This window comes from Cricetulus griseus (genome assembly GCF_003668045.3).
Source record: "Cricetulus griseus strain 17A/GY chromosome 1 unlocalized genomic scaffold, alternate assembly CriGri-PICRH-1.0 chr1_0, whole genome shotgun sequence".
Classification (NCBI taxonomy): Eukaryota; Metazoa; Chordata; class Mammalia; order Rodentia; family Cricetidae; genus Cricetulus; species Cricetulus griseus.
The window spans coordinates 147,983,515-148,008,430 of record NW_023276806.1 but is presented as its reverse complement, the minus strand read 5'-3'; the positions used below and the strand labels follow the sequence as shown (position 1 = coordinate 148,008,430).

The following is a 24,916-nucleotide window of genomic DNA, read 5'->3' as shown; positions in this document are numbered from 1 at the left end:
TGAAGCAAATCAAGGCCTCCCAGGTGATTCCATCTCAACTTCTGGGGCCTGACAAGGAGCTGCAGGATATGGCATTTGCCCCACCAGGTTTCAGTCTTTTTGTTTCCCTTTTCCTTGTTTTGCCCGCATCCCTCTCTACAAGAATGGGAATACCTATTCTGTGACAGTGTATGTAGGAACAATGCTACATTTTGTTTTTGTTTTTGTTTTAAATTTGATGGAAGCTCAAAGTCAAGCAATTGTTCTGATTCCCAGAAGAGACATAGACTTCAGACTCTTAAACAGTGCTAGTATTGCTAAAGATTATAAGGCCCTTTGATGTGGAGCTGAATTTATTTGCCACCATGACATGACTGGAACTCAAAGGGGACAAAGGGTGAAGGTTAATGACTTAAAAGTTATCTATCAGGGAACTGGGATGATGGCTCAATGGGTGAAGTATTTGCCATGAAAACACAAAGACCTGAATTTAGATAGGCAGAATTCATGGAAAGCTCTATGAAGTAGTATGTGTCTGTAACCACAGTGTCCTACAGAAATAGGAGGTAAAAGGAGGAGAATCCTTAGTGAATCTCAAAAAGAAAAAAGTGACTAAGCCAGGTTGTGGTACAAGCCTTTAATCCCAGCACTCTGGAGGCAGAGGCAGGCCAATTTCTGTGAGTTTGAGGCCAGACTGGTCTACAAAGCTACACAGAGAAACCCTGTCCCAAAAATAAAAAAAAAAATGGATGATGGTAACTGATACTGTAGTCTGTCCTCTAAGCTGAAACACACAGTGGCTTGTACACATCCCCATTACACACATGCTATGGATACAACATAACCAGCTGTCTCTGAATTCTGCTTCAATGATGTCTTTATTGTGATGAATGGTATCAAATCCTGCACCAAAATCAAACTCTTTCCTCTTTATATTTTTATTAAATTTATTTATTTATTTTAGACCCAAACAAAAGTTTCCCCTCTCTCCTCTCCTTCCATTCCCTCCTCATGCCCATCAATTCCTCCTCTCTTTCTGTTCAGAAAGGGACAGGAATTCCATGGTTGTCAACAAAGCATGGCATACCAAGTTGAAGTAGGACTATGCTCCTCCCGTGTATTAAGATTAAGCCAGGCTACTTGTAGGAGTTCAGAGTTTGTACCAATAGCCAGGGAGCCTACATGAGAACAACCTAGACCCTCTACATATGTGAGACAGTTGTATAGTTTGGTCTAATTGTGGGACTCCTAACAGTGGGAACAGTGGCTGTCCCCAACACTTTGGCTGGCTTTTGGGAACCTATTCTTTATATTTATTTTATTTTGTTTTCATTTGGTTTGTTTTCAAATGAAAGTCCCATTTTGGGATGTGAGCTTTATAAAGTAAGAAGGCTCTAAGCAGATCTACATGATTCAAGATGGCATTTAAACCAGGTTCCTAAAGTGTTGAAACAATTGGAAAACAGAGGAATGATCAAAAGGCAAAACAAACAAGAGTTCAGCCAAGGTCAGTGAAAACATAAAATAAAACGTGGAAAGCTCTGTGACCAGCCAGAGTCCTAGGGAAGACAACAACAGAAACCTAGTGAGCATCTGGAAGGCTTTAAATCTTGAGCAATGATTAATGGGAGACCTAAGTGATAAAACTGTGTAAGTAAAAAAGATTTCAAAAGGTTAAGCTTGTCCTAGGTGTGGGTGATTACAGTATGTTGTACTGTATGTTGTGTATAGTTTTCTCTTGCAAAAGAAATAGTATGCTGGGGGTAGAGATGTTTCACTCTGCCCAGGGCCCTTCTAATAACCAGGTGTAGCTAACTGAAAGGCAGGAGCTTTAGAGGTTCACCAGAGTTCATTGGTAAGAACTTGGAAGCCAGCTCTATTGGCAGTCACACCAGAACATGGCCCTGCTATTTCTTTGACATGAAAGGTACAAGTTGACCCCATCAAGGTCATCTGGGCTGGGGATACACTCAGTGGAAGCAGTATAGCAGTAACCCAAGATTAGAATGCCAAATGCCTAATGGAGGTGAAGTATAGACTGTGGAAGGCTGAATAGACTGGTATGACCCACCAATGACAAGCATCACTCTTTTGACGAAACAATTAATGCAAATGATGGGGACATCTCCATGGAACAGTGTTAATGTTTAGGTGTGGTGTGTGTGTGTGTGTGTGTGTGTGTGTGTGTGTGTGTGTGTGCGCGCGCGCGCGCGTCCTTAGCTGTCAAAGAACAATGGACAATGGCATAAAAAAAAAAGCATTGGGCCCTCAGAAATTCTGTCCAATGTGTAAAAATGGTTTCACTATATTATTCTAATACTTGAGTGTTGGGGAAACATCTGTAATAAGAATATAAGTAGCTATCAAGAAGTTTGAAACCAGGTATCCTGTATAGGTGGTGAAGGTATAACCAAAATCTACAGGTGTTTTGGGTTTTTTGTTTTATTTTGTTTTGTTTTTTAAAGACCAGTGCTAGAGAATGGTTTATGTCGCTATTAGTTTTTATTCAAGGAAGCCTAACTAACTATAAAGGCATTGGTATACTTTTATGTTAGAATTAGAAAATATGACCCTATTTTCTAACATTGCATGTTTTGGTTATTAGACTTGGTGAATCCAACATGAGTTTGCAGTGGAAGCTGCTTCCCCACTGGGTGGCTTTTGTAGTATTATGCAGGTCACAAGAGGTGAATTTTCATCTATTGATGTGCTTAGGTGGGACGTACATATTAGACTACCAGTATGCCAGGCAATATGGTCCATTGGCATGAGTGAGTAAGTGGAATAAGTGACTGTTGTCATGGCATAGTGGTCCAATGCTCAAGCATAAATAAAATAAAATAACCAGACGAGTAAGACTAGTATATCAGTCCCTCCAAAGCTCAGGGAACTTCATGGAAGAGTGAGTGGGGAAATTCAAGAACATAGTTAGGGGACAAAGTGTTATGTAGCTATTTCCTCCAAATTGAAATATTCCCTGTTGTAAATGGGGACCTAATAAAATGCAGGGACCTAATGAAACTTACAGAGCTTGGAACGATTGGAATGTTATATAATTTGCAAGGCCCTTCCTTGGGGTAATAGAAAAACTAATCAGTTGCTAGAGAAGTGAGAAGTCTCCGGCGGAGTTCCTATGAAGTGGGTGAGATAGGAGCATTTTTGTGATTCAGCTATCTTTGAGTCATTATGCTCCTTGGAAGGATCCCTTATCTGTGTTCCTGTAAGAAATATCAGTAAAACCTCTAGACTGACTGGAATAATGTGTCTGTTCTCTCACAGTGCCCCATGTGGGGCAAATAGATATTTATTCACCTCTATCCAGGAAAAAAAAAGCACACAACAGCATACCACATGTCATATTTTGCAAGTCACCCACTCTGTGATTTGAAGGCCAGACCTCCTTCCACACTGATGATTCACAAGGGCCTATATCCAGCTCTCAGGGTAGCTCTTGGACTCAGGCTCATGTCCAATTACTCACTGTACTCTTATTAATATCCCAAACACACATCATGCCCAATATGTTCAACACCTGCACACTTTACCAGATTGAGAGCATTTTCCTGTACATCTATTCTCAAATTCAAAGACATGGTTTCTTCTCTTTCTCATTCCAACTCCAAACCAAGTCTGATTCCTGCAAATTAATTGTACTGTCCTAAGAAATATGCTAAGCCATATAATCTGAAATCCAATCTCCTTGAAATCCAATCTCCATGCCTTTGTTGTGTATCTACTCCACAAATTCATTACTGTGTGTACTGCATTACTCATATCCATGTGCATTTCCAACCTCCTAGATTAGGACTATGAATTACTCACATTTTATCTGTTTCACATAGAATGAACACTCAATACAAGTATATTCAACTGAGCAAAATTCTAAATGATCAGAGCTTCCTCTAGCATATTGAAATAAATTGTCTCCAGGATAGCCCATCAGGTTATTTTGAGTTCAGGAGACCTGAGAGGAAGCCAGAAAGGAAGTCCATAACCCAGAAAAAATGTGAGGCAGCTACAGGCTATACTTTTCAGAATCAGTGCTCTATGTATTAACTTTACTGTATTACTTCTACACTGACTGAGTTAGCCTCCCATTGCAAATAGCTCTTCTCTTCCTCTGATCAATATCTCAATCCAGGTCATGGTGAATTCCAGAGTGATATGAATTATCAGTATGGCATATGTTGTTTTTTTACCTTTGAAAAAATATTCTAGAGGCCTTTTGACAAACTAAAGTGGGAAATTTGCAGACATATGTCTTAAGTATACTGAGGTTATGCCATTTTCAGTATTAGGATTTTCCTTTCATATTAAGGCTTTTGTATAAAATTATAGCTTTGCTGAGCCCAGTGTCATTTTATGGAGAAATATACAAGGGACTTGTGAAGAACAAAAATGAAGTGAAAATAAACCACTTGAACTGCTTAAACAAGAACAACAATACCTTAGTGTTTAATATTGAAGAAATGCTTACTTTTTAAATGACTAGAGTTGTAAAAAAATAAAAAGTCTAGGTTCTAATTCAATAAAAAATGCCACTTTGGCCAGGAGGTGTTGGCACACACCTTTAATCCCAGCACTCAGGAGGCAGAGGCAGGCATATCTCATCTCTGTGAGTTTGAGGCCAGCCTGGTCTACAGAGCGAGTTCCAGGACAGGCTCCAAAGCTACAGAAACCTACCCTGTCTGGAAAAACAAACAATAAATCATTTTGCATATGCACATACCAATTTTGACAACTAACAAAGGGAAAAAGGTTACTGGGCATCAACTGGGCATGTAGCACAATGAAAGAAAACAAAAGAATCATGTCATCTCAGTGGATAATTCTCCTACCAGGAGTGTTCTCTCTCACACATAAATTCTTCATGGCCTACCCTAAATTTCCATTTAAAAGGAAATATAATGAAGTCATTATCTTAATATGTCTGAAGTTGTACTTCCAAACAACTAAGAATAGTAAAGAAACACTACTAGGAGGTGAAGAAGAATTTGAAAGGTTGATGTCCCTGTAAAATTCTGATTTAGTGAATATTGAGTCATCTAATTGAGACAAACAAGGAAAATATGACATTGTACGAAGGACATATTCTTGAAGATACCATACTAATATGTCATTTGTTGATACCAGATACATTTGTGAATTCTGATACTTTTATTTTTTGCTTTGCAAAACTATTTTTCATGAAAGATGATTGAAAGGATGTCAAGTAACTCCTTATTGTAAGTCAAGTAGTTGAATACTTTGGATAAATAGTCTCTGATTCAAACTGTCTAGACTTCAACCTCAGATTTATAGTAACATATCAAATTACATTCAGTCAAAAATCTGTTTCAGGGGTGTCAAGATGGCTCAGGTGGTCAAAGTGCTTGCCACCCAGTGTGAAGTCCTGAATGTGAGCACTAGAACCGGCATGACAGAAGGAAAGAACCAACTCTTGTGGCTTGCCCTTTCACTTTCACATGTACACCGTGGAATACAGGGCCACCCCTTATACACATACAAAGTAAATACATGTAAATAATCCATCTCGTAGTATATAGAACATATATGTGGATTTAAAAAAATAAAATTATCTTTTAAAATATATTTTTACTGTGGGTTCAGGCATAGTACCACAAAATTTAAGGTGGTAACTGAATATATATATATATATATAATATATATATATATAATATATATACATATGTGTGTTAAGTGATATATATGAGATATATATATATATATATATATATATATGTATTTATATAATACAAAATATCATTAGTCCAATCAATATTCAATTAACTGCATACTGAACTGATCAGCTCACCAAAGCAACTATTTATTGTTGACAGTTGAGAAATTTGAACAAGGGGGCTTCAAAGTGTTTCCCTTTTAGTGATATTATTCCAGTACATGAGCTAGCTTGTCTCAGCCTGCTCCCCATGGTGGGATGCCATGCTCAGTCTTAATACATGGCAGAGAGGCCTGGCCCTGCTCCAATCTATTGTGCCAGACTATGTTGACTCCTCATGGGAGTGCTTACCCGTGAGGAGGAGTGGGCTGGGGGTGGGCTAGAGGGGAGGGGAGGTGGATATAAAGAGTCAAAGGGGTGGGAGGGAGAACTGTGGTTGGAATTTCAAAATGAAATAAAAAATGAAAAGAAAGACTAAAAGGAAAAAAAGAATATTTGTATATTTAAGAAATAAAGGAACTGTGTCTAAACATCAAGCTACATTGGCAAACATTATCATTCCACAATCACACAGATTCACTGGAATGGAAGATGCCACTGTGGATAGCCCAAAGGCAGCACGTACCTTAGGCAGCCCAGTAGTTCCAGATGTGTACAGAATGTACAACGGGTGCTCTGAGACAACAGGCACACAGTCATGAGACTGGGCTTTAGCCATTTCTTCTTCCCAATCAAGATCACGGTCTGGCATCAAAGGAACTTTCTCCTACACAGAAAAAAAAATGTCAAAATGTGCACAGGAGATTAAGTCACAGGAGAGCCAAGGATTAAATCTGTAAATTAGAGCATCCATTGGGAAGCTGTGCCTTCATGAGACTAACCTTGGACTTATGAATGAATCTCAAAGTTACAAGTTAAGGTAGATTTTTTATAAACTATATTTTTACACAGCCCAGTGGTTTGACATTATTTTCTCTCTAGAGGTTAAAAGCCATGTTTTTAGTGTAGTCTAAGGCTACCCTAAACAATTTAATGCTATGCTATTGTGTTTTTGTGAGTCTTCAAGCTTAATTACAAAGAGATACATGTTTTCAAAAGTGAATGTGCACAAGTAACTTTAAAACCTGAGTTCTAGCTTGACTTTTTAATTTAGCAGTTCCATCCTCACCAGGAAATATCAACTAATGCATTAAAATATTTTATATAGGGACATTTGGGAGTTACACTGCAGCTATGTTTCTAATGGAGCTCCCCAAGTCACCTTTGGAGACAAGGAAAAGATCAATGTGTATTTTGTTCAAGACTGAAACTAATTTTCAAAATCAAAGACAATAGGTAACACACTCAAAATGTTTTCCTCCTTCTCATTTATTAACCTGATAGAAAATAAGACAAAATGTCTTGTTTTCTTTCCTCAAGACCAAGGCTTTGTTTTATAAATTTTGTGATAACAGCTGTGTCACAAAAAAGAGACAGTAAATAAATTAAACAGCCATTAAGTGGAAGAATAATGAAGAATAGGGAGTAGTAGGCTTGGGCAAAAGTAACTCTAATGAGAAATTACAGTCATCTATGTAAGAGATCATGTTATTTCTTGAAAACGCTAAATTCAAGTTTCTTTAACAAGAAGGTTGTTTTGTTTTGTTTTGTTTTGATACTCTGTATCACTGACTGGCTTGGAACTCCATATATAGATTGGGCTGACTTCAAATTCATAGAGATTTTTGCCTGCCTCTACCTCCATAGTTGTAAGATTAATGTCATGCACTATGACACCTAGAGTATCGTATCGGGAGTTTATAGTGAAGAAGTCCATGGACACAGGCAGAAACCAATTACACAAGGTTTCATTGAGTAAATGAACAACACTAGACATGTATGCAACTATTGACTTTATCAAGATAATGTCTGGGCTAAGCTCACAGACTCTGGGCACTACCAAGAGAAAGTAACCTCCACTTTCCAGGATCCCTACTATTAACCAGGACTATAAAAACTTTTCATACATTTAAATATGCAACTTTTACAAATGATGAATAAAGACAGTATCATAAATACAATATGTCTGAGTGAATTAATTTGTACCTAAACAACTGAACGGAACACAATTTGTAAAGTTTATATTTCAAGCACAGCTGATGTCTCTCGACTCTCTTGGATAGGTAGCAGCTGAGACCATTTACATAAATAGAATAGAGAACTGTAAGCAAATTGTGTTTACATTTCGTTTTATGCATGAGATAAAAATAACCAATTTCAAATTATCAAAGCTTTACCACCATAATTGTAGAGCTGTAAAAATCATCATACTGCGAAATGAAAACTGAATTGTGATTACAAACATCTTTGATTTTTACAAGCCTCTAATGAAATAGACACTAGAAAAAAACCGGCTATTCTTTAGGCTAAAATAATATAAGTGAGTAAAAGATTCTGAGGAAATGAAGAGAAAAGTAGCAATGTAAGCATTTATCGTATAGTGTGTGTGTTTGTGTGTGTGTGTGTGTGTGTGTGTGTGTGTGTGTAGGTAAGTCCTTCATAGATATTAGAATTATTAAGAGACAACACTTAGAGAACACCATGGAAACAAGGAATATCCTTTTGCTTCCTTCATAGATTGCTTGAGGCTCAGGAGTAGCAGCCAAAGGTTTACCTCACTGAGCAGAAGTACAGCTAGTGAATAAGACACAATACCCAGTCTCACCATTTGTTTCCTCTAAATTCAAAGCAAACCCAACCCACTGGGTTTAATTACTGCCTAAACAGTACGTCTTATATAAGGATGAGATGTATCAAAAGCCTTCATCTGTATCACTGGAGAGAAAGGGCAAAGCGGTGAGAGTGAGTCAGTTAGGTGGGATAAGGAGATAAAACAATTCTATTGAGAGAGGAGAAACACATTAAGATGTGGATAAAGAGGCTGAGTATCTAAACATTGAGTACTTATGGAGCAGAGAAATAGCTCATATCTTGTTTAAAAGTTATCAGACCCCAGTTCAAAATTTGCTATGTTCATTAGCTAGAATTTGGGTGTTCACTGGCCCACAACTCAGTTTCTTCAGCAGCAACATGGAGCCGGGGGAAGATACAACTGTGAGAAATAAATAGGCAAAGACATTGGAAACCACTTAACATTGTTCCCAGCCTAACACAAGGCCACTCCTAAGTGAACTCATGACTGTGTGTACACAGTAGACACTCAAATAAATGCTTCTGTGTGAGCATTCCTGCCATTCTTTTACCCTTCCCTCACCTACACTCCGCTCAGGGGCTGACTTTGTGTTCCTTGATTTAAATGGCAACAATGCCTCTTAAAAAAAAAAATATGTGCTTGAAAAAAACTTGGCCTTCTTCTCTGAGACAGTAAGAGCATTAAATTCACTGATTGCAGCAGTTCATGAACCACAGCCCTGAATCTTCACAAAGGAATTTATTGTGGCAATGATTCTTGTTATGTGCTCATCAAAATGACACAGCCGTAAGACTCTAGTCCCCAAACTTGTCAATTAAGTACTTTCTGATGAGATCTTCTTGAGAGGTCTATAAAATGACATATGAGCATTTGCAATTTTGTAATTTATCTTCTGCAAAAAGAATAATGAGTGGCTAAAAATTAACCTGGTCCTATGGTATGTAGTTGGAGAACTGATTGAGTATAGAAGTACGGCGACCATCAGGTCAAGATTACAAGGTAAAGTATAAAATATTTTCATTGCTATAATCTTTCCTTCTCTGTGGACCAAAGAACAATTTGTACAGAGTATTCAAATTTTATTTTTCTGAACACAGTTTATCTCTGGATGAGAAAATATTCCTTAATTTTTAAAAATATACTTTGCATATGAATAATCAGACCTTTCCAACAGGTCATAAGGCAGAGGGGTGAAGAACACATTCAGAGTATTAGTGCTAGAGGCCAAATAAGGACTGTCACTAATCAGGCAGAGTACTTCATTTTAATGCATGATTTGCCTTTGTCAAATAGGAGTAACAGCCACCTCTAACTCATACAGTTCCCAGATTTTTTAAAATTCTAGTTAAATCTTGAAAATGACATCCATAGTATCTTGAAAACCAATTAGTAAGCAAGTAGTTAGTATTTGCTAGTATATAAAACTTAGTCATAAATGACAGCCCAGGAGAATCATACAGAAATCCAAAGTATTACTATCACATGCATGTCTGTGTCTTATTATTTGTTATTCTCACCTAGTTTTCCAGAGACACTACCACCTCCTTTTCTTCACTTCCATAATTGCAATAATATTAAGAATATTTAGTAGTTTACAAGTCAATTATAGTGTTCAAACGATCAAAATTAAAATCATCTTTGGCACAATACCATCAGCAAAAAGAAAGTTAAAGTTTCAAATTACCATATTTGGACGATTGTAAATGAGAACCCTGTCTGGTCTATGTTGTCCAATTCTCAGTGCTTCTTCCAAAAGTGGGACATATTCTACCTTTCTTCCAGGTTCAATGCCAAATGATGCTGTAACAACCACCTTGGGCTAAAATGAGAAGAAGAAAAAGAAAACAAACGGCTTTACTAATTCTAGGGAAAGTAATCAATATATTCCAGTGTAGACTGTCAATTTAATATTTTGAAAGAAATGTACAAATGGTTTCTGTTCACTATTAAAAGTGGTTTCAAAAGCAGCAAGCCCCCTTTTTAACCACTAACACATAAAACCTCACTTACAAGTTCAAAATCATACACTTAATGATACCTAGGGCTCATAAACATGAACTGTATAAAATATCTTCCAAAGAATTCATTAAACCAAGTAAATCTCCCATGATCCAGAGAAATGCTGACCTGTATTACATTCATACACACACAGGGATATGCATACATACAGACCCAAATGCACCTAGATGTATACACCCACACGGGCACACAGGTGCACACGTGCGCACGCACACGCGCACATACACACACACACACACACACACACACACACACACACACACATACACACACACACACACACACAAACACACACACACACACACACACACACACACACATACACACACACACACACACACACAAAGATCTTTTTTATTTATGGGTGTGTGGTATCTCACCAAGAACACACCAAGTTGCAATCAGGAAGCTATTTTAAGTTTTCTGTATAAAAGTTGTCTCCTAAACAACAAAATGAGGCAATCCAAAACTTAAATGGATTTTAGTCATGTTTTCCTCTTCCTTAATACATAATTATGTTGGTATATATTATTTGGTGTAGTAGTAGTAGTAGTAGTCCTTTGAGACACAGTCTCATATGTAGCTATGACTGTCCTGGAACTGACTACATAGACCATGTTTCCCTCAAACTCACAGAGATCTTAATTCTTTTGCCTCCTATGTGCTGGTGTTAAAGGTGTGTGTCATTATGCCTGTCTTACGTTATTTTCCTTCAAAGGGCCCACAAATAATTTGCTGCAATCTCGTAAGTTCAGGACTTGCTCTTCTCATTAAGGTACTTCATTTTCATATTTTAAGTGTTGCTGAAAGTTGTCCCTGGAATGTCTGTGTTAATCTTCTTTCTTTGGAACATGCTGGATATATCTCAGATATGGGACTACAGTCGACATGTTCCTTCACCTCCTAATACAGTAAGCTCTCCAATGACAAATAAGGATAGCAATTATTTTGGGGTGTTTTAATCCTCATACATTGTTAGTACATCATAAGTTCTCAACCACAACCATGAATCTAAGCTAATGTCTTCAATAATTTATAGAAACAAGCATGCCTTTATTTTTGTTATTATATTATTCCAAGACAAGCTGTTATGTAACAATTTACTCAGGAGACAGATTATCAATCTGTGGTATTGCATCTGTTCTTGAATATAGTTAATTTAAGGACAATTTAGACAATGTCAATTATATGTATATATAGTCAATTTTGCAATATTAATGTCACCTAATACTCTTGGAGCTGAAGTTCACTGCAGTTACATAACTTGCCTCAGGATAGAAGTGGTGGAGGCAGGGAAAACCAGTTCTGTCTGGTTTCAGAACCTTTCTATCCAACTGTATATAGAAAGTTGGCATTTTTGTAAAAGCATGGAGAGAGAAAATAGAAATAATTCTTGTTTAGTTTTATTATATTCTAAAGATAGATATTTTAACTTAGTTCACAATTATTATCTTTAATGTTTATGACCATAGCACTAGATAACATTTCCTAAAATTAGAATTTGGAACAAATGAAAATAAGCTATACAATAAATGAAGAACACATTTAAATTTATAACACTCGAAGAATTAAAGTAAATCAAAACAAGAGACTTAACTAACTCCTTTCATGTTCTATTAACAGCTTTTATCAGAGATTTCACAGAGTCTGGACAGACTTCAAAGACTACATCCTTTCCATGATTATCTGTTAAAGCACTTTTTATACTTTTTTTAAAAATCATGGCATAAAACAGACTTTTTGTTGAGTTTGTTAAATTTCACATGACCAATGCCTTTGCACATAATTCCCTAAATCCAGTAGAAATTTTAAGCATGTCTGCATGCATGTCTGTTGTGAATGAAACTCCTCTAAAGGCATAGCACAAAGACTTGGTAGTTTTGTATATATTAATTTCTATATGTTAAAAAGATGGTATTTTTAAGTAATGTTTCTAATGTGTTTGTGTAAATGGTGTTCAGAATTTCTGTGGCTAAAACCTGAAGTCTAAGCCTCCTCAAAAATCTTTTTCCTCTCGCTTGCAGGTCAGTGACTGATAATTCCTTTAGATTTATTCTTTTCTTCTTCTTCTTCTTCTTCTTCTTCTTCTTCTTCTTCTTCTTCTTCTTCTTCTTCTTCTTCTTCTTCTTCTTTGCCTCAACTCAATATTTTTTTAAAATAATAGCAAACAAACAACAGAAAAAACAACTAAGTCAGATGGTTAACTCAAAAAAATGATGTTCCAGTTTCAATACCGAACTGATTTCCAAATGAAGCAGATATACGGTCTTACTGTATGCCTGCCTCCCGGGGGAACTGCTAATATACTAACTCCTTGCCCTGCTAGGAATGTTTCATTTGGGGCTCATGTAACTGCAAGGTATGTCATCTCCTCTTTCCTTCCTTCCTCAGTTTTCTGACCACCATTTCCCCCACATATTCACAGCTGCTTTGCAAATAGACTACCTACTACAGGTTCTTGCTCAAGCTCTCAGAGTCTTCCACACTGCAAGACTGTCTTCCTAACATCACTTAAAATACAACACTTGCCTGCTCCAAACTCCGCACTGTTATTTCTGTAGATTCACTAGCATCCTATCTAGCGAGTTCTCTCCCTGCTACATTCTGTCACACTAGTCTGCAGCTCTCTCCCTGATGACTCTTCTTCCTTCTTGCCTGCAACTCTTGATTTGTACTTTGGGTGGATCTCATTATCTCATCCCAATCGAGTAGGAGATCTTAGTCAAAATCCCACTTAAATATTTCCATTTTCCAGGATTCCCACTTTATCTGACAAAAAAAGAAGAAAAGTAAATGCCCATACCTCTAAATTAGAAAGCCATGCAATTTTTGTAAAGTTTTACTGTGACACAGATATCCTCATCCTATGCCTATTATGGTGCTACACTAGCAGATGAATGGATGCACCAGAAATAAAGTGGCACAGAAATCCTAAAATATTTACTGTGTGGCTCCTTACAGAAAAATATGTGGTGACCCCTGCTAAGTTCATGAAATGGTAATTTCCAACATTTTAAGTGAGTTATAAAAGCCATAAATCATATACTAGATGATTTAAGGTCATACCTCAAGAATCTTTCACAATAGGTTTATAGAATTTATTATCTTAGTCCCCAATTTAGCCAAGTGACAGCAATATTCCAAACATTCCCTCTTAACCCTGTACCTCTGTGTCAATCTCTCAGGGTAATAATCGTTTATTTCCCAGTTTCAAGGAACAAGCCTAAGGGGAGGTTTGTTACCCAGTTCCAAGGAAAGTATGAAGGACTTAGAGTTGTCTAAGAAGTAAATCACTTATCACTTGTTTTTCTCTGCTGTCTTATCCATGTCAGCATATAACAAATTAACACAGAAGGCACATGCTTCATCTCCTATTTTATATTCCTCCAAACACCTAGCAGGATGTTTGTTATAGCAACAACTCTAAAATTAATGTGTGGTGAATAGATACATGCATGAAGAAAGAAAGAAAGAAAGAAAGAAAGAAAGAAAGAAAGAAAGAAGGGAGGGAGGGAGGGAGGGAGGGAGGGAGGGGGAGGAGGGAGGGAGGGAGGGAGGGAGGGAGGGAGGAAGGAGGGAGGGAAGGAGGGAGGGAGGGAGGGAGGGAGGGAGGTTGGGAGGGAGGGAGGTTAGCTGGACTAAAGTTGAGTATCCTGTTTGAAAGGAAGATGAACTCACAAAATAATTCTTAAATGAGGCCCTATAGTTAAGTGCTTTTCTATAAGCATCTGAATGACTTGACTCTACAGAAAGCACTTACCTTTACATGATCAATGCGAGTACTTAGTTCTTTGGATGCAAATCCTCCAAATATGAGGCTGTGGATGGCTCCAATCCTTGCACATGCCAGCATGGTATATATTGCTTGTGGGATCATGGGCATATAGATGACCACAGTGTCACCTTTCTTGACACCCTGCTTGACCAAGACACCAGCCAGCTTAGAGACCTGTTGTGAAAATCATCAGTACTTTATTATTTCACTAAATGTGAAGTTGAGATAGTAAATTTAGAAGGCAGCCATCTACGCTGTGGCAAATTAAAGAAGCATGGAGAATGTACTTAATAGTGAAGATAATGGTTTAGACATGATGACAATCGTGTCTCTTCACTTTAAATGATTGCATATAAATATTTGCCACCATTGTGTCAGATAAACCCCATGGCTTACATTTGCTTAATCATTCATCATACAGCACATTTACTAAGCAATTTATCATGTCTGACTTGATATTTATAATTAGTAATGCATATTGAAAAAGAAAACTAGATTTTTCCTTATGTAACTTATATTAAACAGTCTGCTAAGCAAAGGGAAAACAAAACAGCTATAAATTTAAATATATGATGGATTAGCTGCGAAAATAAACACATTGAGAAAGAAAACTTGGCAACTGAGGCTCAGCAGTAACACACAGTTAACCAGACACCATACAGCTAGTAAATGAAATACCAAGGAAACTATGAAGTTTACTAACCTCATATCTCTGTACTTTTTAATACCTCAAGTCAATCTCTTCTTTATACATTTTGTATTAAATATTTATACAAAATAATTAGAGTAATATCCTTTTGGAGCAAGTATACAAGCCTCTTTTCACTTTTACCATACATTCTGAGGTCAAATATAAAAAATGTCATTCCTCCTAACACATACTTTTGCAATTTCTAGTAAAAATGTAGGAAAGCAGATAATAAGCACACCCATAATATAATTTGCTGTAAGAAAGCTTTCGACACCCAATTACAGCAGGTTGTGTGCCCAGACTTCACTATACGTTCAATATTCTATGACTTTAAAACTGTTCTTATACTTAAAAAGTATATTATTTCTACCAAAATAGGAGCGTTACTGGCCTCTCCTTCCCTCCCTCCCCCCTCTCGCCTCTATCTCTGTCTGTGTCTACCTCACTATTTTGTAATTAATCAAATCTGTAAATAAAATAAGACAAATAATACAGAAATCTCTACCCTCTTAGTACTTAATTTTAGCAGAAGGAATATCTGTAATTAATGATAAGTACATGAGTTTTATTCAAAGATTATCAATCCTATGAAAGTGGTAGATCTAATTGCCAATGATAGTCAGGAGAGACATCCCTAAGGAAGTTGCATTTTAGCAAAGACCTGTAGACAGTTGAGAATAAGTAGATATCTATGAATATGCTATTTAGAGACAGAGAGAGCCAGAAGTGCTAATTGTCAAAGCACCTGTAAGGCCCAGTGGGCAACCACAAGGATTATGGCTGGCCTTTTGAAAATGATTGTTCAAGAAAATGAGTACAGGAGGCATGAGAAAAGTAACTGGCCACATAGCTATTACTGGGTCTCTTCGCTTCTTTGTACCCCACTTTTCTGATGAATTTCAAACATTCTGACCATTTTTCTCTAAGGTTAAGGTCTTTGTTAAAAGAAATGGGGAAGAAAATTAGTATTTTATTTTACCAAGTACGATAAACCATATAACAGAGTGCTACACAGAAGAAAGTTATAAGAAAAATACACAAAGGAAATATAAATATATCACAAACTTACATTCCTTACTAAGTTTAGAAATGGAAATAAACACTAGGGAGTTAGAGCCAAACATTTCAGCATGTAATCCCTACAGAAATCACTATGCCATACCATTACCTTGCCCAATAAACCATTTAGTGTAGAGTTCTAAAAAAGATGCCTGTGTATAAGTTTAACATTAACATTTGAATAATGTATGAATTATTATTCAAGGGAAAGCTAATCTAGGAATGATGCTGTGAATTGTATATTTCAGTCTCACTGACAAATGGCAGGAAGATGCTTAAAATGGTTTGTCCACTGAAAGCAATGAAATCAAGAGACTCAAGGCCTTTCTTTTAAAACTAAGATCTCATAGGGATAAGTAATTGGCCAAAATGACAACAAAATTAGTTTAATTTGGGATCATATCAGATATTAACAAGTAGGTAACATTGAATTTGTTAGGCCTTCATATATGCTTTTGTTTGAGTATGAGCTGGTGTGCCTGTTAAGGGAATTTTGTCCCGGTGTGGTGAAATGAAGTGACCAAAGTTTATTTGTTCTTTTGTAATTATTTTTTAAATTTTCATACAATATATTTTGTTCATGGTCTTTCCCTTCCCTCTAACTTGTTTGCTTCCTTCTGACCCACCTAACTTCATGTCTTTCTCTTTCTTAAAAAAACAAAGCAAGTACGTAAAATCATGGATTGTGCATATTTTGTGTTGGCCAATGACTCCTGAGACTAGGTCTATCCTGGAGTGTGTTTGATATGCCCAGTGACAAAGTACTCCATTGGAAAAAACAGATTTTCCCTGTCCTAGCAACTATGAATTAAAATAGCTTCTTTGGTGGGCATGTGACTCTGTTCTTAATGTTGGGAATTTGTCTCACTTGAGGTGGTGCAAGTCTTCTGCATGCTGTCGCTGTTTCTGCGAGTCTTGTGTGCAGCGGCCATGTCATATTTATAGTATGTGCTTAGCTTCTGAAAGCATCTGAACTGTCAATCTCAGCGTTGACAACTCAACTTAAGCTGCACTAGTTCTTTGCGACCACTAGATGGAGTACATTTGATCTTTCTGTTGCATTTCATTCCATATCAGGTTACTTGAAATGGTCTAAAAGTTAAGAGAGACATGCATGATCCTCTGGAGAAGGGGAAAGGGAAAAGATCTCCTGAGCTAACTGAGAGCATGAGGGGAGGGGAGAGGGAACTAGGAGAAAGAGAAGGGGAGAAGACGAGGGGAGAGGTGGACATGAGAGAGCAGGAAGTTAGTCAGGGGAAGAATAGAGGACAGCAATACAAGAAATAACATCATATAGGGAGTCATTATAGGTTTAGAGAGAAGTCAGGCACTAGGGAAATATCCAGAGATCTACAAAGTTGACCCCAACTAACAATCTAAGCAATAATGGAGAGGCTACCTTAAATGCCTTTCCCCAATAATGAGATTGATGACTACCTTATATGCCATCCTAGAGCCTTTATTCAGTAGCTGATGGAAGTAGAAGCAGACACCCACAGCTAAACACTGAGCTGAACTCTGGAATCCAGTTGCAGAGAGGGAGGAGTGATGAGCAAAGGTGTCAAGACCAGGCTGGTGAAACCCACAGAAACCGCTGAACTGAACAAGGGGTTGCTCGTGGACCCCAGACTGATAGCTGGGAAACCAACATAGGACTGTTCCAGACCCCCTGAGCAAGGATATTAGTTTGGAGGTCTGGTTAATCTCTGAGGCCTCTGGGAGTGGATCAGTATTTATCCCTAGTACACAAATGGACTTTGGGAGCCCACTCCACATAGAGGGATACTCTCTCAGCCTAGACACCCAAGGGAGGGTGTAGGCCCTGCTCCAAATGATGTGATGAACTTTGAAGATCCCACATGGAAGGACTTGCCCTTCATGGGGAGCAGAAAGGGGTTGGGATAGGGGTCGGTCAGGGACAGGGGAGGAGGGGAAGGAGGAGGAACTGGGATTGACATGTAAAAGAAGCTTGTTTCTAATTTAAAATTAGTCTAATTACAATTATAAAAATAAAAAAGTTCAACATGAGCAACATGCAGATAATACATGTTTTTTAGTAATTTCCAAAAATCAAGTGTCACACTAAATTTTTTCATTGCAATTTGAAAGTAAAAACTCAAAAATTTACACTTATTATATATAAGCAAATAACAATTTAACAATATTTAATGCATTCATTCTACAAAATAATTTAGAATTAGCCTCTGAATTTTTAGAATTAATCAAAGAAAATTATACTTAAAAGAAGAAAAAGGAAAGTACACTTTAAATTACTATGTATTGCAAACCTTCTCCAATCAATAATAAAAGTACAACTAGTTAACAATAGTATCTGAGGAAACACATTACTACATATGGGGACGAATGAACTGATGTGTATAATACAGAATTACAGAAAATACTTATGTTTTACTTTATATCAGATATTGATCATTGCTCCTACTTTCCTACACAAAAGGGAGTACATGACCAAGCATTCATTTTTAATGAATAATTTTCATTTGACCATGTGTCAACTGAGTATCCATATAATTAGCTATGAATATTCATTATTTAAAAATTATTTAAAATCTGAAACTAAGCCAAAGCTATCTCATATTTTAGGCATGTTCATGTATTTTAATTACATAAAGCTCCTAGAAAAGTGGTTTCTAAGATAATGGGAATTTAGTATATTTAACATTGAAATAATTTCGAAGCAAACAAGATACTCTAGAAGATTACATCAGGAGGAAACTCCATGTTTTTAATAAAAAAATAACAATTTCTTAAATGATAATATCATACAATATATATTCAAGAGTGAAGTCTATTGTTACTTTTCTAAAGAAGAAATTAATAAATATTTTATATTTAAGAATGACACTGTTCAATTTTGGAAGAAAAATTTATAAAATATTATCCTACATTGAAAACAGTTATCTGGCTGTTGGAAACTTTTACTGTAATGTTTCCTCTTGTAAAATATTTTTTTCAGTGAAGAAGTAAATATCATTACTGATAATAATAATTTTTCTCATTTCCACTTTCTTCACTTGAGTTTCTATCTATGTGTTTGCAAGTAAACTGTAATAAAGAAGTATTCAATTCATTTGATTCAAGCTTTAAATAAGCATAATTTCAATAGTCTGTGTGCTTTCAACACTAATGTAAATTCCAAACTATATTTCACAAAAAAAATTAGTTCAGTCTTATATTTCTGTGGCTTATATGCTCATTGAAAAGTAATATATTTTCCCATTTTTTAATATTTACATGCCGACACCTACATATACAGCATCAGAATTTAGTACACCCTGAAAGCAACTCCTTGTTAACTTTAAAGCAGTACTCTTACATAACATGTCATAGCATGACAGAAAAAATAATTCTACTCTAAAGAGAAGTTCAAGGTCTAAAAATTGGGAAAGGTCACTGATGTCTACCATACACACAGCATGACTGCATGTAACAAAAAGGAAAGGAAAAGTACAGGCAAAGGTTAGGTCCTCAGTTTCCTTTGTCTTTTAGCTTCTTTGTCATCTATGATATCTAGATGTCAATAATTGGGGAACTATGATTCTCTCCCACCTTTACTCGCATGAAAACTTCTGCCAAATCCATTAATCACCATTATAAGCATTGTCTGCTTGAGAAAGTCAAAGCAGTTCTGAATGGGTATGACAATTCCTCATCATCAAGTTATGAGAGGGTTAGAAAGGTCATAAAATATACCAAATATGCAAACTTGTTAAAACCCATTGAATTTAGACTTGTCCTAAGAACAATGCTGCATTGGTCAGTTTCATCTACTATTACTAATAATAATAATAACTAAGGAATCAAACATTCAAATAAAAAGATTCATTTCAGCTCAGAGTTCCGGAATTTAGTCCAGGAATATTCAGACCCATTTCTCTGCTATCTTGGCAGGATAGCACATTACACTGGGAGGATGGGGTAGAGAAGCTAAAGAGAGACAGAAAGATACTAGGGTTTAATGACCCTTCAAGGGGCACAATTCCAAAGACCTAATGATCTATTAAGCCTTATGACTAACGATCCATAGCACCTCCCAATACTCCGTACTGGACTCCAAGCCCTTAACATAAGGACCTAAGAAATACTGTATGCTCAAACCACACTAAAGGTAACATATAATTGCAATAGGTTAACTCTAGAAATAAGAATTTTACAAATTCTATTAATGTACTGGTTATTTCATAAATTATACTTGTGAGACTTGTGAATAAAAATTAATGAGAAATGTTCACCGTAGAGCATGGGAAAAGTTAATTGATGAATTCAGGGAAACAGAAGGAAAGTTTAATTTTTAGTTACTCTCTGCAAAATGATAACAACCAAAGTTTGGATGCAGAGGGAGAACGTGGGCTTGGCACGTTTACTTCTGAGTGGAGGTGAAATACTGAGTGTGGTTACTTACTCAGTCAGTATCCATCAATTATCTTAGTATTTGGAGAAAGATATTGTGTGATGTGAAAGAGTTGTATACAACAACTTTCACACATCATATGTGTCAACGAAAGTCAAGGGGGCAGGAGTAATCATGTGGGTAGCATGTGTAAAGGCAAGAGAAGAAAGCCTAGAGGAACGTTAAAGTTGGCCAGACAGAAGAAAAGCATTTCTAGACAACATGAGAGAATAGGGCAGCTAAAAAGAACACAAAAGGAGCCAGGCAGAAGTGAGAGGTGAGTTTCCAAGATTGTAAGATACTATATAGAAATGATGTACATTGACTGTATATTTGGTTTTAATAATAATAGAACGGTGATTACTTTATCTGAAGTAGCATGTTTTAGAGAGTTCTAGGGAAGTATGCAGTAAAAATAGGAAAAAGAAAGTAGTTCATCATTTCAAAATTAACTAGTAAAGAAGTAGCAGAAAGGTTTGTTTGTTTTGTTATTTTAAAATTTGAATTTTTAATTGCTATAAAAGTGCATGAAAGTTGTGCTTACTAACTAGATTCCATGCCATATTTCAATACATGCAGAGATTGTGGACTGATAAAGTCAGGTTAAACCTCTAAGTACTCAATACTCAAACACTTATAGTTCCTCTATGGTAAAAAAAAATCATAATCTCCTCACTGTTGGAACTGTACAATACATTGTAGGTGCCTGTGGCACAAACTCCTGTGTATTAATCCTGGTTTTAAAAGACCCAGCACTAACTGAAAGAGTCCAACAGAACAATAGATGGGAAAGATCTCAAAGACTGACTTCCTGGTCTCAAGGAATTAACAACTGTGAACAGAAAGAAAGCATAAGCAGAAAGTGTGGGCACAGGAAACTCTGCAGACAGGAAATCTGTAGTTTTGATAACAGAAAGTTTCAATCATAGCTCCCAGGTTTGAATTAATTTTCCCTATTAGGCTTGAAGGCCTGAGATAGAAGGTCAAAATACAAAAGAGTTTTTGAAGGAAGAAGTGAAATTTAATAGAGTGGGTTTAAAATAAAATAAAAGACAGCATCAAGGTCCAAACCAGAGGTTTTGGAGTCTGAATATATAAAGGACTGACTTCCTTCCATAAACTTGTTATTTTTCTTCAAAAAGATTATACACACTGGGTAAAGATGGGAATAACAGAACTCATCCAAGTCTGCAGTTCTGCCATGCAGTTTGTCTCAGTGAGATTTTCTATTGCTGTGAAGAGTTAAATAACAACTGCAAATTGTATAAAGGAAAATGTTTACTGTTGTATCTTATAGTTTCAGAGTTTAGAGCATTATTATCATTAGGCAGACATAATGCCAGAGGAGCTGAAAATTCTATATCTTGACCCAAAGGCAAAAGGAAGTGATCTAAGACACTGGGTATAGCTTGAGCATATAGGAGACCTTAAAGCCCACCTCCACAGTGACACACTTCTTCCAACAAGGCCATACCTCCTAATAGTGACACTGCTCATGATCTTATGGGGGCCAATTACATTTAAACCATCACACAGTTAAAATGAACAAAGATGTTTATAGATATAATCTGTAAACTGAGACGTAGCAGAATCCTAGAATTTGTTTTTATGGGGACAGATTAAAATTGGAAAATGCATAAAGAAAATTTGAAATCAGAGTTCATAACTTTTATTGTGCTTATTTTTAACCCCCAATGTTCTTAAGTAATACAACCACATCATATTTTAAAACAGTTTGTATTTTTAGGCAGAATACTCTTTTTTTCAGAATACTCTTAAAATACATTTTTTTGTGGTACTCATGATATATGGTCACTACCCAAGGCCCCTTCTTTCTTTGCATTGCCCTAAATCTGAGTTATTTTACATGGCTATGATAAAATACCATAATGAAGACAACTTATAAAAGAAAGTGTTTAATTTGACTTATGGCTTGAGTGATGGCAGAATGAAAGAACAGCTGAGAACACACATCTTGATCCACAACCATGAGACACAGAGTGACATAAGGAATAGAATGAGTCTTTAAGTCTTAGAACTTGCTTCCAATGATATAACTCCTCAAAAAAAGCCATACTTCCTAATACTTCCAAATAATACCACCAACTGGAGATGAAGTATTCAAATATATGAACCTATGGGGACTATTATCACTCAAACCACCACACTGGGCTAAATTTTTGTTGTTTTGTTGATTTGTTAAACCATGCAACCGCTCTCTTGCCAGTATTGTCACATCACTTGGATGGGGACAGAGAGTGACTTTTAACTCCATAACAGAACTGTAAATATGGATCATTTCAGTTCTTTACTCTCATCATCCATGTACCAATAAGTTGAATCATACTAGAGGGAAATCACACTTCTAGAACTGTGAGTTCAAGGGTATACAAATGTGTTCATTGCATTTCCCTCCTAATTATAAGTATTGTAACTTTATTGACCTTATAATTTTTCATCATTTAACACATAACACTTTGGCTATATTGTGAGTTAATTTTAATGATGTCTTAGTTTCTTTTGTATTGTCATGATAGAACACCATGTCCGAGGCAACATATAAAATAAAACATTCAATTGAGGACTCCTGCTTGCAGTATATGACCAACATGCTGGGGAGTTCTCATTTAGTTTATTCATATGTGCTCTGCACAGGTATGTACACATGTACTTGCTTCCGTGCATGAATGCTATGGGCACATCTGGCACCTCTATCGCTCTCCACCTTATTTTTTGAGACAAAGTGCCTCACTAAACATGGAGTTTATTAAAATTTTTGGTTATTTTATTAGGCGGACTAGCCAGCAATCCCTAAGTTTCTTATTTCTTCCCTATATCCCCTAATTCTAGGGTTATATGTGCAACCTGTCACCCCAAGTTCTCATTCTAATACAAAGAGCAATTTACCTACTGAGTCATCTCCCCACCCTCTGTAAGTTATTATCTTAAAACATCCTAGTGTCTCTGCATACCTTGCAATCATTGGCTAACGAAGACCATTAAATACAATAACCTACACTGCTAGTTGAAGCCAAATCACTCTACTCTTGAGCTACTGAAATGTTCAGTTTAGAGTTTCTCTAAATGGGATCTGCAATAATGTTTTCAAAGTTCAATTAACTATAATAAATCTTATGATTTTTCATTTTTCATAAACATCATAATTTTTAATGAATGTTGAATCATACTTTGGATTATCTGTACAATCATTTAAATTAACCGTGTGCTACTTTTTTATTATATCATGTAAATTAAGACAATGATGATGTCATGGAACATTGTGTAATCAAAAGTTTTATTGATGTTCAGTCTCACTCACCAATATGTGATTCAAGAGTTGAGACTTTAAAGAGAGCATGTCACCAAAGCCAAAGATCACTGCATGTTTTTCAGTCATTTAGTTGTAAGAAGACATTATTCACCATGTTAAATTAACATTCTAATAAGCCAAGTAGTTCAATAGTTTATAGAATTTTTTATCCTATTTGTTAGTTTTCAGGCATCTGTACTGGCCTATCATTGGGGTTCTGACAGTATACATTCTCAGCTGCTGCCACTAAGAGCACCTCCTGTGTACATTCACTGTGCTCCCTTTTAAAAGGGCCCTGCTCACTTTCCATCCTCCTTTCTTTCTTTCTTTCTTTCTTTCTTTCTTTCTTTCTTTCTTTCTTTCTTTCTCTCCCTCTGTCTGTTTCTCCTCTCTCTCCCTTTCTCTCTCTCTCTCTCTCTCTCTCTCTCTCTCTCTCTCTCTCTCTCTCTCTGTGTGTGTGTGTGTATGTATGTATGTATGTATGTATGTATGTATGTGCCTTTCTCTCCCTCTCTCCCTCTCTGCCTTTCTGCTTCTCTTTCATCTCTCACACTGCTCCTGTCCCTGGAGGCGTGTCTGCCCCCTCCCCATTCCCCATCTTATGATCCTTTTCCCTAACTTTAAAAAAGAAAAAAACCTCTCCTCTTGAACTCTGTCACATGGCATCTTTCTCTCACACACTGCTTTTTAAAAATTACAACACTATATATCATTTTGATTTGTGTGTGTGTGTGTGTGTGTGTGTAGAAAGAGAATATATAGACTATAGTAATTAACTGTATATTAAAATGAACTAGTCAATACCTAAATAATGCACAATTTTTATTTTATAAAATGTGTGTGTCATAATTTTGAAGGAAAAAGATTGATAAAATTATCAATTAAAAGATTAATTTTTGTTATTTTTTTCCTCCTGTCTTTTAAAGAAAGGTTGGCATAAAACAAACAAAAGACCTCATCAGAAACCATGCTTGTTTAGGTCAATTCTGCACTGATGATTTAATTAAACCAGCACTTCCACAACATGACAATTGCTCTGAGCACATCAAGCCCATTTTGCAGCACTGGACTATGACCCTATTAACATTCATGGTTTTGTTTCTTGGTACATCCTAAATGGCAATCAATGCATGTGAAATATTTTTAGAAAACTAGCAGAATGGAATAAGGGATAGAATAGCAAAGGAAATCACCTCAGTAGTCAAATGTTTTCTTTTTTCTTTTTACCCCAGTTCCCTCTCCTCCTCCCATGCCCCTCACACCGCCCCCCATCCTATCCCCTTCTGCTCTCCAGGGATGG

General features: G+C 36.4%; 1 protein-coding gene across 1 annotated transcript in view; it reads right to left on the bottom strand.

Moving 5' to 3' along the window:
- The window catches only part of Acss3 (acyl-CoA synthetase short chain family member 3), a 184,821-nt gene that overhangs the window by 95,831 nt on the left and 64,074 nt on the right, over positions 1–24,916 (bottom strand). Inside the window, exons 3-5 of the mRNA XM_035451839.1 lie at positions 14,131–14,319; positions 10,036–10,170; positions 6,285–6,425 (exon numbers count right to left, since the gene is read on the bottom strand). Coding sequence (XP_035307730.1) covers positions 6,285–6,425; positions 10,036–10,170; positions 14,131–14,319 — 465 coding nt within the window. The remainder of the gene's footprint in view (positions 1–6,284; positions 6,426–10,035; positions 10,171–14,130; positions 14,320–24,916) is intronic.